At 28.3% G+C, this 17,027-nt stretch overlaps 1 protein-coding gene across 5 annotated transcripts; it reads left to right on the top strand.

Annotated features, from left to right (window-relative positions):
• Window positions 1-458: 458 nt before the first annotated feature.
• On the top strand, window positions 459-9,951 carry LOC119678252 (glutamine--fructose-6-phosphate aminotransferase [isomerizing] 2). Of its 5 annotated transcripts, none has more exons than XM_038089980.1 (9): window positions 459-493; window positions 1,815-2,012; window positions 2,071-2,384; window positions 2,536-2,677; window positions 3,437-3,463; window positions 3,774-3,797; window positions 8,250-8,371; window positions 8,434-9,273; window positions 9,339-9,951. In XM_038089980.1, the coding sequence occupies exons 1-9, from the start codon at window positions 487-489 to the stop codon at window positions 9,711-9,713; spliced, it is 2,049 nt and encodes a 682-aa protein (XP_037945908.1). In that variant the 5' UTR covers window positions 459-486; the 3' UTR covers window positions 9,714-9,951. The 5 variants fall into 5 exon arrangements, with proteins under 5 accessions (XP_037945908.1, XP_037945905.1, XP_037945909.1 ...); XM_038089977.1 differs by having other exon boundaries at window positions 8,214-8,371; XM_038089981.1 differs by lacking the exon at window positions 3,437-3,463.
• The last annotated feature ends 7,076 nt before the right edge of the window (window positions 9,952-17,027 follow it).

Below are 17,027 nucleotides of genomic sequence, written 5' to 3'. Positions count from 1 at the left end.
TAACTTTACTATATAAATTTTTTTAACAATATTAGGCTATATTAGTTCCTAAATAACGAAATCATTTTAAAAATTTTTAATCTAATATTTGTTTTTTTTTTTGATTTTACAAGTAATATTATTCAAGTTTTAAGTACAGTCTGTGTTTGAATTTCTTAGTTCTAAGAACTTATTGTCTATTGTTTGTAAAAAATAAAATAAAAATTTATATAAAAAACCACAATCATCCATTTACGCAAACACAAAGTCGTGTTGATTATTATATTAAGAAGTGTTTACAAATATGTATCAAATACTTTGTCTCTTCCGTTTCTGTCTACAAATATATACTACGATCTAGTTATGAATAATTATTTATTCTGCACAAATATATTTTTGAAAAAATAACAGCTTTTATTTGATTATTTTTGTTTTCTCTTTCACGTTTCAGATATATACAAAACAACATAATTAAAATATAAATATAAATTTAAATTCAAGTACAAGATGTGCGGTAAGTCTTACAAACGAACTTTTAAATACTTTTAAATACTTAGGAAACTAGCCAAATATGTTTAACTGGATTTTATAGAATTAGAAGAAAAATCAAAACTTAAACCAAAGTTAGAAACCTTTCTTTGGGAATAGTATAACAGACCATTTTGCTTGCAGTATAAAACCACTTTTTCAATTAATTAATAATATAAGCTATATAAGCTATATTTGCTTATAAATAAACTTAACTTTTGACCAATTTTAATTGGAAGCGTTTCTTCAGAGGTAATACACCATATCTAGTTCAATAAACAATTATAAAAATAATAGTAATATAGAATTGCATTGTTGTGGCAAAAGAATAAGAACATAAAATTGTATTATTTCTTTATTATAAGGAGCTCTTTAAGAACCTTGTTTACGCTTGCACAATACATCTGCAATATATGTATCTGCGTTTACAGAATCGATGACAGATTCGTCCCTTGAATCCCTTGAATCATATTACAGATGACTGTAATATTTTTAATAAAAATTATTATGATATTACTTAAATTATTTTGTTTGTGTCAGGTAACCTGTTGAATATTTTTGGATATATGTTCACTGTATATCACTGTAATTTATTAATACTAGAGTTGTTAGTACTAGAGTTGAGCATGATAGAATATATAGTGGCAATTATGAACTAAAATAATTAATCGGAAAAAGATATGAAATTGTGTGACGCAACATCAAAGGTCTATGTTTTTGACTCAGTAGTTGACAGTCTCACATGAAATGTAGCATCCCTTATGTTGTTGTAAATAAAAAATACATATATAACATATTAGATGTAAATTCCCCGTAATCACTCGTCTCAAAGGAAACGTAGCTTTCTTAGGTCCTAATTCTGTTGCTCTAAGAAAATGAGTAGTATAGAGAATGTAAGGGAATCAGGACAAATAATAGTTTTATGTTAAATGTCCCGGGAAATATACGTCTGTCTATTTTTAAAGTATACATATTTATATTATATATAGATCTTTGAAAACTGGTGGAAGATATGTTTTTTATGTAGCACGACGAAACAAAGCATTTTTAAAACATCAGATAGATATTCATATATCTGTCCATGTTTATCTTTATTTTTAGCTATTAGTTGATAAACTAGGTTTTCAGTTTGTAATAGAAATCAGATCAAACTTCGCACTTTTTATGAATCCATAAATTTCCTGAAGCCAAAACCTGTCTTTTATTTTGATTTTGAGCAAATATAATTTTTTATTATCTCACGGTTACAATATCAGGATATTTTATAATTTCATATTTTACTAAGATGCAAATATAATAATTGACAGGAATTTTCGCTTATATAAATTATCTAACACCAAAAACTCGGCATGAGGTACTTGATTTATTGGTCAATGGCTTGAAACGGTTGGAGTATCGTGGATATGACTCCACTGGTGTGGCAATTGACGCAACAAATACTAAGGATATTGTAATGCTTAAAAGTGTTGGTAAAGTCAAAGTTCTTGAAGATAGTATTGCTGAGAGTGAGTAATTTATAAATTATTATCGAACGAATATGTGTTAAAAATTTGAATAATTTAGATTTAAGTGGAAAAGAGTTCGATGAGCCCGTGTTAATACACTGCGGTATTGCCCACACTCGTTGGGCTACTCATGGTGTACCTTGTGAGAAGAATTCCCATCCTCAACGATCGGACAATGATAATAGCTTTATTGTTGTACACAATGGCATTATAACCAATTACAAGGATGTTAAAACATTTTTAGAGAAACGCGGTTTTGTATTTGAATCTGATACAGACACAGAAGTAATTGCTAAATTGGTGCATCATTTATGGAAAATGCATCCAGGATATTCATTTAGAGAACTTGTTGAGCAAGCGATTCAGCAACTGGTAATTTAAACTCAAAATATAATATAAATAATACATATTTAAATAAGAGTAGCATTCTTAACATATAACTTTTTTACCGAACCTAACTTATCTAGTAAAGTTATTACCTACTTTTTACTCAAATAATTAATATCAATCAATCTGTTAACAGGAAGGTGCATTTGCTGTCGCAATAAAATCCAGACATTTCCCTGGTGAATGTGTAGCTTCAAGACGTGGATCACCACTACTTGTAGGAATTAAGACTAAAACTAGGCTGGCTACTGATCATATCCCAATTTTATATGGCAAAGGTAAGAATAATCTTAGAGCAAAGTTCTTTATATAATAATAGGAAAATCTTCTATATCTGTCAGTGCAATGATATATAATAAATCATTTTTTTATTTAAACTGCAAATATAGTAAAATTAATTCAGTTCAACTACGTTATGATATTACGGAAAGCATATAAATGAAAAACGAAAATATCTAAGTATGATAAGTAGTTGTATACTTTTAAATATTTTCTTGCAGTTTATTATATCAATATACAAGTCCGCAAATAGATAGAGGAAGTTTATACAGCAAAATTAAAATACCAATATTTTTTTAAAATTTCTTAAAATATAATTAATTATTTGTACAGGTCTTTATAATACAAGTATTTCAGATAGCATATAAATACCTCTTTTCGATTTATTTCTTTTTCAAATATCGTTCTTCTAATAAAATTATTTATAAGCTAAGACGGTGTATGCCAAGGAAACCCATTTTTTAACTACCTATTGAATATTTGTTCATTTAGGACTTAGAATCTTAAGAACTTTAATCTTAATTATATTTTACATTTTTTATTCTAATTTTTATTTATTTTTATGCACATTAAAAAATCATTTATTATATGTTTTGTTTTATATTATTTGATTGTTTTTTATGTACTTTAACTTTTCATTCTATCTGTGCTAAATCTATATTTCCTGACGAATCTATTTGTTAATACTTCTAATCATCTATGTATATCTGTCTACACGGTCCTACGCTCATCATCCTTCCTTTATCGATGACGTTTAGATGATAAAAGTCCTCCAATTGAAAAAGGTAGTTTGTCTCTTTTAAAAATATATGTACCCATTTCACTTTACTAAATTCATTAATATGGGATAATGGTTTATAATATCGACAAAAATATTATAACATCTTATAAGGTATGGTTACGGAGAACAAAATTTAAAATTGAATTTAATACTTAAAAAAATTTATAAAAATTTTCGTAAATATTATAATATTATATCAATAACACATCAATAATAATAATTAAATTTGATAATTTAAATAATATCTAAACAGTGTTTTCAATTCCTATTTCTTATTTTTATTTTCTTTCAATCGAACCGCGTCGTCTGAATAGATACTGACTCAGCCAAACCACAAGGTAAATTTCCTAAACTAACTTTACTTATTCAATATTATGAATTTTGTAATAAACATTGGTTATGGCCAGCTTTTTTATGTATGTAAAAAGGTGTTATATATATACTTTACAGGCTTGTAATTAACTATTCTTACATTTGAACAAATGTATCTCTCTACAAAATAAGACCAACTAACCATTTCCAAACTCATTAAATTGCTTTCATTATTTAATGTTCGAATTATTAAATATTACACATTAACATATATATCAATAATACACAGTTTATCAAGACAAATTTTACAAATTTTAAAAATATCTCCAATATTATCCAACTTTGAATTGAAAAATAACATTAAGTATAGTTTTTCATTGATTTACTTTTAATTATTATAATTAGAGGAGCTACCGTATCTACTTATAATATCTATTCTCAATTGCTATAAGTTCTCGCTAAACTAGATGGCTGTTTCTTTTCTTGCTCTAGGGATTCTTGTCGAGATTTGATTGTTATTTTCTATCTCTCCACAAAGAAAATCCATGCCATCCATATTTACTCTGTTATATCTTACAGATGTTCATAGTTATTATTCTCATTCATTAGACTCCTAACAGTTTTCTCAAGCAGCGGTTTCCGAATGTTTATAGTTTTCCAAGACCTTTGGATATTTCATGTTGGTTCTAATATCCATCTAAACGGATTAAGATAATCTTAAATTTCGAGTAAAATTGGAAAAAAGTTAGAAATTCAATATATATTAAATTCGTTCATTGCCAATGTTAAAGTTATTAAAGTTACTTAAGTTGAGGTTTCATAATTTTATTTTTTAAAGATTTCAAGTTTTGAAGTTCTATAATTTATTAGAAAAATTGGAGCTCATGTGATAAAGAAGACATAAGAATCAACATGTGATTTGGTCGAGTAAGAATATTTTGACGTGAGATTTAGTTATATATAAACCAAATATTTTTTACTAAGTGTATGTTGGCAAAATATGCCATTATTCTTACATAAACCAAATAATAACGGGTGTTTAGAAATTTTATGTCCTATGATCGATTTTTATGTCCTAAGTAGAGATAGGATACATCACTGAGATTGAAAACATGTGCAACATTCGCCATTTTGAGGCACTTTATAGATAAAGTTACGTTACAAAATTTTAATAACGAAATTAAAACAACAAAATTGTCCTAACTGTTCTAAATTTCGATAGTTGTTAAGAAGTTTCGCTGATTTGAAATCCTTGAAATAGTAACAAATTTTTTTTCAGGTTGGAACCACAAACTATACCTTTTTTTGTCAAGTGTATACCTATCCCTTCTTGAACTTTAAAGTGTTTCTGTGCTTCTATGGTATATTTTTGGTAAACGTTCCTTTAATATCTTGTACATACAATACGATTGCACTCCTGTTATGGTTATTTTGTATCTGTTAAAGTATTCTATATATCTCTATATCCGTATGTATCTTGTGTCTTTCGGAAAATTTTTAATAAACTGATTAAGTTTAAGAGTTCTTGCCCAAAAGAATTTTTTAACACTTGTATTAACAAATATAAATTAAGTTATTTAATTTTGAATTTGTTTATGTATAAAATAAACAATAAAACTAAAAATATGACAATTGATTTTTCTACCCAGAACTTCAGGGTTGAGAGTTTGACCATTTCGGTTATTGTCATCATTTTAATTTCTTGTCAGTACTCTTAAATTTTAATAATATATTGTATAACAACTCATGTATAAAGAAATCAGTTTGCTTTTAATAATGAAATCTCATTGAAATGTAATGACAAATAAATAAAAAATTATTTTTTTAATTAGTTTTAGTTCAGCTTTTGACAGATTTTATTTATTCTTCATATGTCGCTATTTCTAAATTTTGTCATATTTAATTTAATAAATACATTAAAATATTTATAATTCCAATATTCTGCAATTATGCATCGTACAAGGTAAATTAAAAATCTTTTTCGAATAGGTGAATGCTTGCAACTAAAAGTAAGTGCTGCGTATGTAGGAAAACTAGAGGGTGTAACATTGATATAAATAAGCAAATAAATAATTAAATAACTTATAAAACAATTAATTACACATAGTACAGGTGTTAAAAGTAATGTTTTTTGCAATTTTTGTATAATACAGTTCTTAACACAAACCCAAAAAATATACTAATTGCCGTTATCAAAACGGAATTACGGTAAATTCACCTTCAGTGTAATATAAAATTATTTGCAACTAGTAAAATGATTTACCACAAGCAATCAATAATATTTATTGCATCTCAAAATTGAGTTTGTTGTTCTACATCCGTAAATGTACTCTATTTTGATATGTAAGAGATATTTGACATGAAATGTACTTTGTTGTAGTTTGCTGTAACAGGAAATATTACTAAAATATGTAAGTTAAAATAAAAATTTATATTGTTGACATATTTATTAAAGTTGCATAGACTGACCTGCATTTCGTATTTCGTACAATATAGATATAGATATATGTACAATGCATATATCATATGCAAGTGTGAAGTGGCATAATTGCATTATACAAGTATATCAATGCTTTTCCTTCTGCTTTTCAGTGCAGTATTTTATTTTGTTATTTTGAACCAATTGAAACTTAACCAAATTAGATATCGGAAATTTTAATGTTTTTCAATAACTTATCCAAATATTTCGGAATCTTATGAATAAATTAAAACTACTTCATTTTAACATGATCCTTTTTAAGACCAAGCAATAATCAAAAATAAAAACATCTATTTACTAAGTCATAAGTGTTTTTCGAGTGTTTATTTGTAGTTTTGATAAATGAAATTTTAGTAAAGAAATCATGGAGTTTGCAGTAGACATGTTAATAAATCGAATTTAAACTCTAAAATAACTCTTACTTTCGAATCAAATTGTAAACAACAAAACAAAAAAAAAAAAAAGAAATAAGTTATGAATAAATGTATATAATTAGAAGAAGCAATTATCGAATTGAGTAGTTAAGATAACAAGGAAACTAAATAAGTACGAAGATAAAATGAAAGATGGTCCCTACAGATCATATATTCCTAAAAGAATTAATTTTCCATAGACTTGCGCACAAAACTAAAATGAGGAGAAAGTAGCAAAGGGCAAGTGTTAGGACTCATGACTACAATTAAGGGCGCGCTGATATACTGATACACTATACTGTCTTTTTCTATACAAGTTCACATGCGTTTGTACTATAAATTACGATGTTTTAATAGAAGGAATAGACTTACGTTCACATGCGTTTGTAAATTACGATGTTTTAATAGAAGGAATAGACTTAATATTTAAACTTGCTTTCAAAAGTATAATATATAAAGATATAGGGTACTACCTATCTATCTGCGTACTTCCATACAACACAACATTAGCATTTAGCAATACGTCGGGCAAATAGTAAACAATAGGTATAAATATGGAAGAAGGTTTACAAATTAATTTCATAACTGATTCACTTACACAAATAAAATTCAACATTTTGTATTTCTACATAGAATTCCAAGTATATAGTAACATGAAAGTCAAAATAGTCAATATTCTATACTATATAATAATCTATAATATATAATTATACTGTATGTTAAGCCTTTTCCAAATTTGTGCATCTATGAACTTTTACCCTTTGATAGCTGGAGGGTTTCTCCAGAGGCCCTTCCTTCTCTTTGACTAATTCAAGTATTCCTCACAAGCTTCGCTGTTTATTTGAAGACTGATCTAAGATCTGCGTACCGATGTGTTTTTGAAAAACAATATTTACAAAAAGTTAGTGTACGTAATTATAAAAATTAATATGCTTTCTTCTGGCACTATTGTAAGAAAAAAAATTTAAATCGTTTAAAACAACACGCACTTCAACGACATTTAATCTATTGTAATTTATTTAAATATAACGTACTATCAATTTAATCATCCCTAATTCTACTTTTGTCTTTGATTTCGTTATTATTTAATTTATATATATACTTAGGACTGAATTTATGTACTTATAATTATACCATATATTATATTCATCGCTCTTATAAATTTTATAGACTAAATATTTTTTAACTAATGAATGCGAAGGTTTTGGACATTTTCCATTGTTAATAATAATATTACATCTTTGAATATAACATAATTATTTGGTGCTGCAAGTAAACGTAGAATAGTTTGAGAAAATGCAATTTATTAAGTACCTTTACTTCAATTTCCAATAAAACCACTACCATAAATCGTACAACAACAATTGGCAAACACTTTTTTGATGCGATCGGTAATGACATTCATACTCGTATATCGATATTTTATACGATATCACTCGTATATATGAAATTTGCATTTAAATTATTTGAATTGTACATAAATTTGCGCGATCTCACAAACGCTTGCACTTACTCATTTATAAATGAAATGCAAATTATTAATCGAAAAGAACATCGTCCACATGGACAAACTCGTGAATTGCCAGTGTTACCACGTTCTGAAAGTACATCCGAGTTCATGCCATTGGAAGAAAAGGAAGTCGAATATTTCTTTGCGTCTGATGCATCTGCTGTTATTGAACACACTAATCGTGTCATATATTTGGAAGTAATTAGTTTATATATTTTAATCAAAACGATTCGTTTTTAATATTTACTTATTTCATACAGGATGACGATGTAGCTGCTGTACGTGATGGAGCTTTAAGCATTCATCGATTAAAAAAATGCACAGATGATCCACATGCACGTGAAATTACAACTTTGAAAATGGAAATTCAACAAATCATGAAAGGCAACTACGACTACTTCATGTTAAAGGAAATTTTTGAACAACCCGAGTCTGTAGTAAATACCATGCGTGGACGTGTACGTTTTGAATCAAATAGCATAGTTTTGGGTGGTATTAAGGATTATATACCTGAAATTAAACGTTGCCGCCGTTTGATGCTCATTGGTTGCGGTACTTCTTATCATAGTGCTGTAGCCACACGTCAATTGCTTGAGGAACTGACTGAGTTACCTGTTATGGTTGAATTGGCTTCTGACTTTCTTGATCGCAACACTCCCATTTTCCGTGACGATGTTTGCTTCTTCATATCACAATCTGGAGAAACTGCTGACACTCTAATGGCTCTGCGTTACTGTAAGCAGCGTGGTGCTTTAATTGTTGGCATAACCAACACAGTGGGCAGCAGTATATGTCGTGAATCACATTGCGGTGTACACATTAATGCTGGCCCAGAAATTGGTGTAGCTTCAACGAAGGCATACACATCTCAATTCATATCTCTCGTTATGTTTGCGTTGGTTATGTCCGAAGACAGATTATCCCTACAACAACGTCGCTTAGAAATATTGCAAGGCTTATCTACACTAGCTGATCAGATTCGAGAAGTTCTAAAATTGGATCTCAAAGTTCAGGAATTAGCTAAAGACTTATATCAACACAAATCTCTTTTAATAATGGGTCGTGGTTACAATTTTGCTACATGTCTCGAAGGTGCATTGGTAAGTAATGTTTTCTTAGTGTTTCAAGTTAATAGAAAATAAAAATTTTAATATATTATCAACAGAAAGTGAAGGAACTTACTTATATGCATAGCGAAGGTATTATGGCTGGCGAATTGAAACATGGTCCATTAGCTCTTGTCGATGACTCTATGCCTGTACTAATGATAGTTCTACGCGATCCAGTATATATCAAATGTATGAATGCACTTCAACAAGTTACATCACGCAAGGGTTGTCCAATTATTATATGCGAGGAAGGAGATGAAGAAACAAAATCATTTTCTTCTCGCAGCTTGGAAATTCCACGTACCGTTGACTGCCTTCAAGGTATACTCACTGTTATTCCAATGCAGCTCCTGTCTTACCATATAGCTGTTTTGCGCGGTTGTGATGTCGATTGTCCAAGAAATTTGGCAAAATCAGTTACTGTAGAATAAATTGACTGTACATAATCATATATATTTTATAAACATATATTATTATTATTTTTTTATTATACAAAATAAATTTTATATTATTTTGGTTTACTTTGAAATATTTCACAGCAAGCATTTCTTATGCATTAATCGGTTTTCGCATAAACACATAAGATTTAATCTGTATTTTATTACATATTTTTATTGGAACATATATCACAATGTATAATTTACAATAAAAACAGACAATAGTTTCTTCACTTTAAATTGATTTTTATATGAACTATAAAATATTTAATAAGAAAGCTGTTAACTGCGAGATTTCATTAGTAAGAATAATACAACACGGTTAATACGATTGTAAATTTATTGGCTTTATATCTTATTATTTGGCTTTATATCTTATATGCAGCATTCTAAATGATTATTTCCTTAAAAGCACTGATATGAAATAATATTATCTGCCTTTCACGAGTGTTGAGATATGACTAAAATTATAAAGATGGTAAAAAATATGTTTATGAATCGGAAGTACAATTTATTATACAAGATTCCATTAGTAAGAATAATAAAACACGATCAACAGGATTGTAAATGTATTAACTTAATGGATTTATATCAAAATAGCTACTTTCTAAATAATTACTTTCTTAGCAGCATTGCCATTATAGGTGTAAAGGCAAAAACGTGGAAACTTTCTTAAAGACAATACTTTGGATGAATTTAATTAATTTCAATTATATTGCAACGTGTTATGAACTTTTTACTAATCACTACAGAAGGAAACAGGTATCTTAAGTGAAGAATAAATAACATCAAAAAATTAGATTTTTTAAGTTTAAATGTGTCTTCAGACTTAAAATATTCACGCTGGATTTGCTTATTTTTAGCTAAAGAAAGACAAAAATTGATTTACAGATTTAGAATTCAGGTTTGAAAAAATGAAGGCTTTGTTGTGGTAGTATTATATGTAAAATAAAAGTATTTGTTGTTAGTTAGTTGAAATGGAGAGAGGAACGAATCCTTCTCAATTGGTTAAGATTCCACAAATCGTTTTGAATCCACAAATCCTCGTAATAATGAATAGAAGGTCAAGCTAGAACCAGCCAGAAGCATTTATAAAGGCAAGAGTCTGGCCAATGCTTATGTTGGAGATATCACTGAGTCTGTTAAAGAAGGGAACCCTTAAAAACTTAAGCCTAATTCTGGTCAAGCCTGAACAAAGATACAACAGGTGTACTGGTGTCCTTTCCTCTAGGGCCGGCAGACACGCATTGCAGGAGATATTACAGGGTAGACCAAGCCTAGCTCCATAACGTCCTATAGTCCACTGCCCTGTAAAGAGAGATATTAACGTGAATTCCTCTGATTTACTTCAGTGTATCAAGTCATAGGTTCTACATTTGGAATAGATTGATCATGCACTATTTGCCTGCCGCAAAAAGTGGTCATAAATCAACATCCGACTGTAGCTGACAGGGGCAAGGATTGAAATAGGGACATCAGTAGTATTTGCTCTATGTTATGCATTATATTTCAGTTTTATTATTAAATAAAATCTAGTTAATTTTCCTACTGTTAAAGTTCTGTGAATATACTTTCGGCAGATTCTTTGGAAATTTGTCATCGAATACCTCATACCCACAAATAGAGATTATCATTATTTTCTTTATATTAGATAACATAGATATGATATTTTTGATGTGTCTTTATAATGTTTTCTAAGTCATTCTTCGGTAGATACAATTTATATATGCTGGTAGTTAATATCATAGTCTAGTAGTCGTACAGCATAATTGACAGTATTTCCAATTAAAACTGGAATTATGTTGTTGAACTCTGAATTATGAATTTTTTATATCATTTTTGATAACGAAGTTTGTTTCTATACGCTTTAGCGTAACCGATTAATTTCAATTAGCAATATTATCTAGTATTTTTGATATAACTTTATCTATTTTCAAATGATTAGATAAGTTAAGAATCAAAATTATAATCTTAAATATACTATTTGCATTACTATAAGTAAGAATTGACCAAAAATGATCTTTTTTAAATCAATTATCCATACTGACTTCATTGGCCGATATAACTACTTAAAACAAAACCATTAAATGCCATTCTAAACAAATTTTCAGTTCGAGCTTGTAGTACTTTTCCCAGATTTGAAAATGATCCATTTATTTTCTTGTTTTAAAATGAAATATTATTACTACTATTCTCCGCTTCGCCCAGAGAGGGGCATAGAGCTTCTATAATTCTTTTAAATTTGACTCAATTTGGCGCTTCTCTGTAGATGTCGTTCCCATATAAATCGTGCTTCAGCTAGCTCACTTTCGGTCGTTCTTTTCCATATTTTTGCTAGCACCCCAGTTCTTCTGCTACTTTGTAGATTCCATGGCAAAGCTTATCTCGCTATGTAGCTTGTCAATGAAATCATTTTTGTAATAACTTTTTTTGATGCTATAAAGTCCTTTATTTAAACACCTGAGCTGTATTTCACTTTATAGTTTATGTTCTATAAGTTAATAACTGTGTACAAAAATCAAATGTGTAAACTTTTAGATTTACAATTTGTAGAATTTTTTTATGATTTCTTACTTAACAAAATTTTTTATTAGATCAGGCATTGCCATAAGTAAAAATGTAAAGCTTTTTGCTTTTTAACACAGTTAAAAAAATTGTTTAAAAAGTTTTTCAGCTGAAAAATGTTTCTCGGCGGTTAAACCATACACAATAATATAAATATGTATCACAGGCAGACTGAGGGTGTTGAGGATCAGTGCAGAAAAGTTTTTGACGTTCTTTTCTAAATTAAAAAACAAATTCTACCACTGATAAATGTAAAATGAAATGTTGCAAGAATACAAAGAAAAATGCAACATGAGGTACCGCATACATATTTGGAGGACATCCGTAACGCCGGTTCCGGTATGACTTTCCGGTATACTACAGATGCACGTGAATATACGAAATATGGAATACATATGTACTAACGTAACAAATTAACAAAATGCGAAATGAGAATTTTTTTTGGTATAAGTTTCACGTGAAATGCGAAATATGTATTTCATACAGAAATCAATAAAATGCGGATTGTAGAAAACATAGCTAAGATGACTCTATGATAATACGAAAAAATACTCATCATCAATATTTTAAGATATTTTCAATAAAATTAGCTCTATTTAGAGTTAATTAAGAAAAATATTTTTGTTATGATTTGTGACAAAAAATGTTCGATTCTAATCTCAATATCGTATATAGTTTTTTGCGTGATTAATTTTTAAATATGTTATGTGTATTCATATCTGTAAAATATTCGTATTAAAAATATATTTCCTAGTATTTACTTAAAAAAAATATCATACAATGAAAATTAGTACCGCTTTCCTCTATTTAACACACAATTTTCAACTTTATTGCTCATTGTCTATTAAACAAATCTTGCGTAAGTATGCCTTAATATGCTAAACGCAGATATAGAGGCTAATGTCATGTTTACATCTATTTAAATTAAATAGCATTTCAGCAAAAACATGACAAATGTTTCATTCTGCATGAAATTATGTTACAACCAACCAAATTTATATTCGGTTTGGGGCTTGTTAACATAAAACACACATAAAACATTCAGAAACCCAACGATGTTATTTGATGCCGGTAACAGCGCTAACCGAACCAATCTATGATGATTTCTTCTCACCAAAAGCGTATGTGTTCGAACAGGTTTGAAGGATGCGCTTTGTGTGTGAAGTTGAGTATAATTTAGAAACATTGTTATATCAAAACTTTATTTATATAATAAATTTTAATAAATATATATTTATTTTGCATTTTTATATTATACAATGAGTATAAAATATAAAAATAATTAAATAAAAAAATGTTAAATTATGGTTTCATTATATTTGTCAAACATTTCGTTGCACTGTAAATCTAACAGTATTGTAACATTTTGATGTGAGATGAAAGAATTTCTATCAGAGAATTGCGTAAACTGGAATAGAATCTTCGAAGATGAATTCTCATTCTCCTTAACTAATAAATCTGTGTATATATAAAGAATATTAAAATACACAGAGTAGAGTCTATTTCCAATAAGAGAGTTTCAATAACAGAACAGTTATGTTCTGATGATTGATACATTAGTTAAGATTATGTTGCTCAACATTAGTGTTTCTTTAACGAGTTGGCAACATGTATGAAGGAAGCACGCACAACGCAAAGCAAAAATATAGGAAATCAAATAGAACAACAGAAAATAATGAAGCAAAATAATGAAGCAAAAATTGCCCTCAATTTATTTTTAATTAATATTTTATTGTTTCCATTTAGGTATATATAAATTTGAACACAAATTTTTATAAATTATTAATAATAACACAAAAGGAAAACATTATTATTTTCATTTGTTCATATGCAGTAATTGGGGAAAATATTTAGCATTTATAATAAAGCTTCAAGCTGTTGTATGGGATAAAGATAAATAGCCATAAATTTTTCTAATATTTTATTATTTAAATTAAATGTAATATATAATTAATAGCGACTGAAATTTAAATGTAGTACCCGGAAATTATAAGTACATGTTGTATTAATAACTTAAATGAGTAATTATGCTTATTATATTCAATTTGCTTCCGGCAATATAATCACTATTCTCTGCTACATACATCATAAACGGTTCCAGATCCTATGGGATTAGTACTTAAAAAAACAACGCATAAATTATTTTGTTTTATAATTTTTCTTTAATTAAAACAGCGCTGGAAATGCTCAATGAATCCAAAAGTATCTTTAAGATGTTGATTGAAATCTTTTCTATAATCGGGATGGTATCGAAACGATTTCGTTTCATTGTCAAATTAAGCTTGCGGTATTGTCAGAAGATACCTAAAGCCAAATTTGGTGAATATGGAGGATAATTGACGGGGATGATACCTTTTTTGATCAGAGATTCGCTAAACCATAACTCCCCCATGTCAATGTTTTGATAGAACTCTTCGAAATAACTCTCAGTTGTTCTAGATAATATTCTGCTGATGGAGATCAGTTTGGGATGAATTCACTGTCAATAATTGTCTTTGAATCAATGCAAATGCTTCAAAATAGTACTGTATGGTTTTGCGCTCATTTGGTAGAATTCGTCACTAATTACAATGATTGACTGGTTTATAGTATTTTCGGACATTGTTGAATATCTTGCATTTACCCACACTTTTTAGTGTAGAGTGTGTGATATTAAAAGGGCACAGAATTTTCGTTTTTTTAAGTCTTCAACCAAACTTTGATAAGCTGAGATCTTCAGTATCCCAATTTCCTTCTCGAAACGTCCGACAGGTACGAAATAAACTTTGAAACGAAATACAACATTTGGTTTATTTTAAATTTTGTTTTCTCGACTGACGTAATATTTGAAAATTGACAGTCAGTAGATAAAGATCATCATTTGCTCAGAAATGTACGTTAAGAGTTTTTATGAGCCAGTCTTATCGCACTAACATTGTATATATTTCAGTATTTTACTTACTCTCAAAAATGTTCTTTAAAACCCGGTCTGAAGATGGCTCTTAGTTATTCTACCGAATTCTCTTTTATTTCAACAATCACTTCAACCGTCAATTCAAATTTTAGAGACTAAAATATGACAAGTTTTCGGTGATGTTTGAAAATTATGTGCCTGGTATTACTCTTTCGTCATACTTACTGGTACATTAGATAAAAAAAATTTTTAGCAAGCTCAGGACAGTTTTGTGAACAATTTTTTTCATAATTGATATATCACTGGCTTATACTTGATCAGTTTTTATAGACAATAATTATATCTTCGATTTGTGTAAACTCTTATATTTTTATATTAGGTTTTTTATGACGATAGAAATAGAATATAAAGACTTAATTCAAAGACGGTGCGGAAGTCAACGTTGAAATCAAGAACCCATAATTTTTTTATTCTGATGTATGACAAATAACATACTGCCATCTTTAGGGTGAATATATATTAATAGTATAAGTCCTTAATTTGTTATTCTCAAAATCACCTGAGCATTAGTGTTATTCTGCTCATATAATTAGATTAAATTGTAAAAAAATTGTACATCACTCTATGAACTCCCATCATATGAATCATTATGTCACCTTTTTTATGATTGGGGACTAAGAGTCCTGTTATTGTTATTCTTTTGTAAGTCTTGAAGTTATTTAATAGCATAAATGCTTAACACTTGGTCTTTAGAGGAACTTAGAAAAATTTGTATAGTATCTGTACTTGGATATGTAGGTAAGATAGCTAGTTACAATATGGTATCTAATTTAAATTACGATTGATATGATTTTAAGTATATCCAGCACAAATATTTGCAGATATTTGCGGATAAATATTTGCTGTGATAAGGAAATGTCTATGGAACACCTGATCACGAACTAAGATGCACTAGGCTACAAGAAACACAAAATTTTAGATGCATACGTACTAACAGATGTTCTGTGAAATAAAGGTCTGAATAATCAATTCTTTCTTTAGATTTATTTGTGTTGTTCTAGTTTGTATTGGTCATAAGATGTGACTAAATCAATATATTTGTTGTTTATTAATATGTATTAATTTTTGTTTGTCAGATATTTGGTAATCGAATTTTGAGTATTCTACTAAATGACCTTCTTATGAGTAACTCAACAAAACATTTCAAACAAATATTTAAACTTCACGTATTAATCATTCTACATATTAATCATATCAAATATTAATAATACTATAATTTATTGTTGAGTAAAAATTTTTAGTTTTTATCCGAAAGTTTTTTATCTCAGTTGTTTTTGTCACATCGTCATATTATGACGATTTTCATACCAACTTTTTTCCACAAAAGATTTATTCGTTTCGGTATCAGATTGAAATACTTGGCTATAAATTTTTAATGTTATAGTATCACATCCTTTGCTAAATTAAGTTATTTTATTGTTTTTATTAATTATTAATTTCACATTTAGGTTAGTAAAAAAAAACTTTTAAAATTACTTTTTGTTTTGTTCAAAGCATCAAAATGATTAAAGATTAAATTTTATTAATAGTAAGAACCTTCACATATACAGCATCTATAGTATCCGTTTGGTTTTCTTGTTGGTTTTTGGCTCATGGATTGTATACACTCTAATGCTAGGTTTGCATTGGCTTAAAATACAATTCTGTTAAGAGTCCAGTGAGGGAGTATGGGTGGTTCCATGTTATAAACAAAATCAAATTACAAATATTTAATTGTCACTAATTTAAAATTTATTATTTGTGGTGAACAGTTGTGTTTCACCAATTTGTATTTGCTCATTAGTGTTTAA

This window comes from Teleopsis dalmanni, chromosome 2 (genome assembly GCF_002237135.1).
Source record: "Teleopsis dalmanni isolate 2A chromosome 2, ASM223713v2, whole genome shotgun sequence".
In the NCBI taxonomy this organism is placed as follows: domain Eukaryota; kingdom Metazoa; phylum Arthropoda; class Insecta; order Diptera; family Diopsidae; genus Teleopsis; species Teleopsis dalmanni.
Note: the sequence above shows the minus strand (reverse complement) of the source record. Positions and strands in the feature narration are given on the sequence as shown.

Coding starts and splice junctions, on each gene's coding strand:
- LOC119678252 (XM_038089977.1), top strand. Junction 2,385..2,535: donor AGCAAGCGATTCAGCAACTG/GTAATTTAAACT, acceptor ATCTGTTAACAG/GAAGGTGCATTTGCTGTCGC. Junction 9,274..9,338: donor CATGTCTCGAAGGTGCATTG/GTAAGTAATGTT, acceptor TATTATCAACAG/AAAGTGAAGGAACTTACTTA.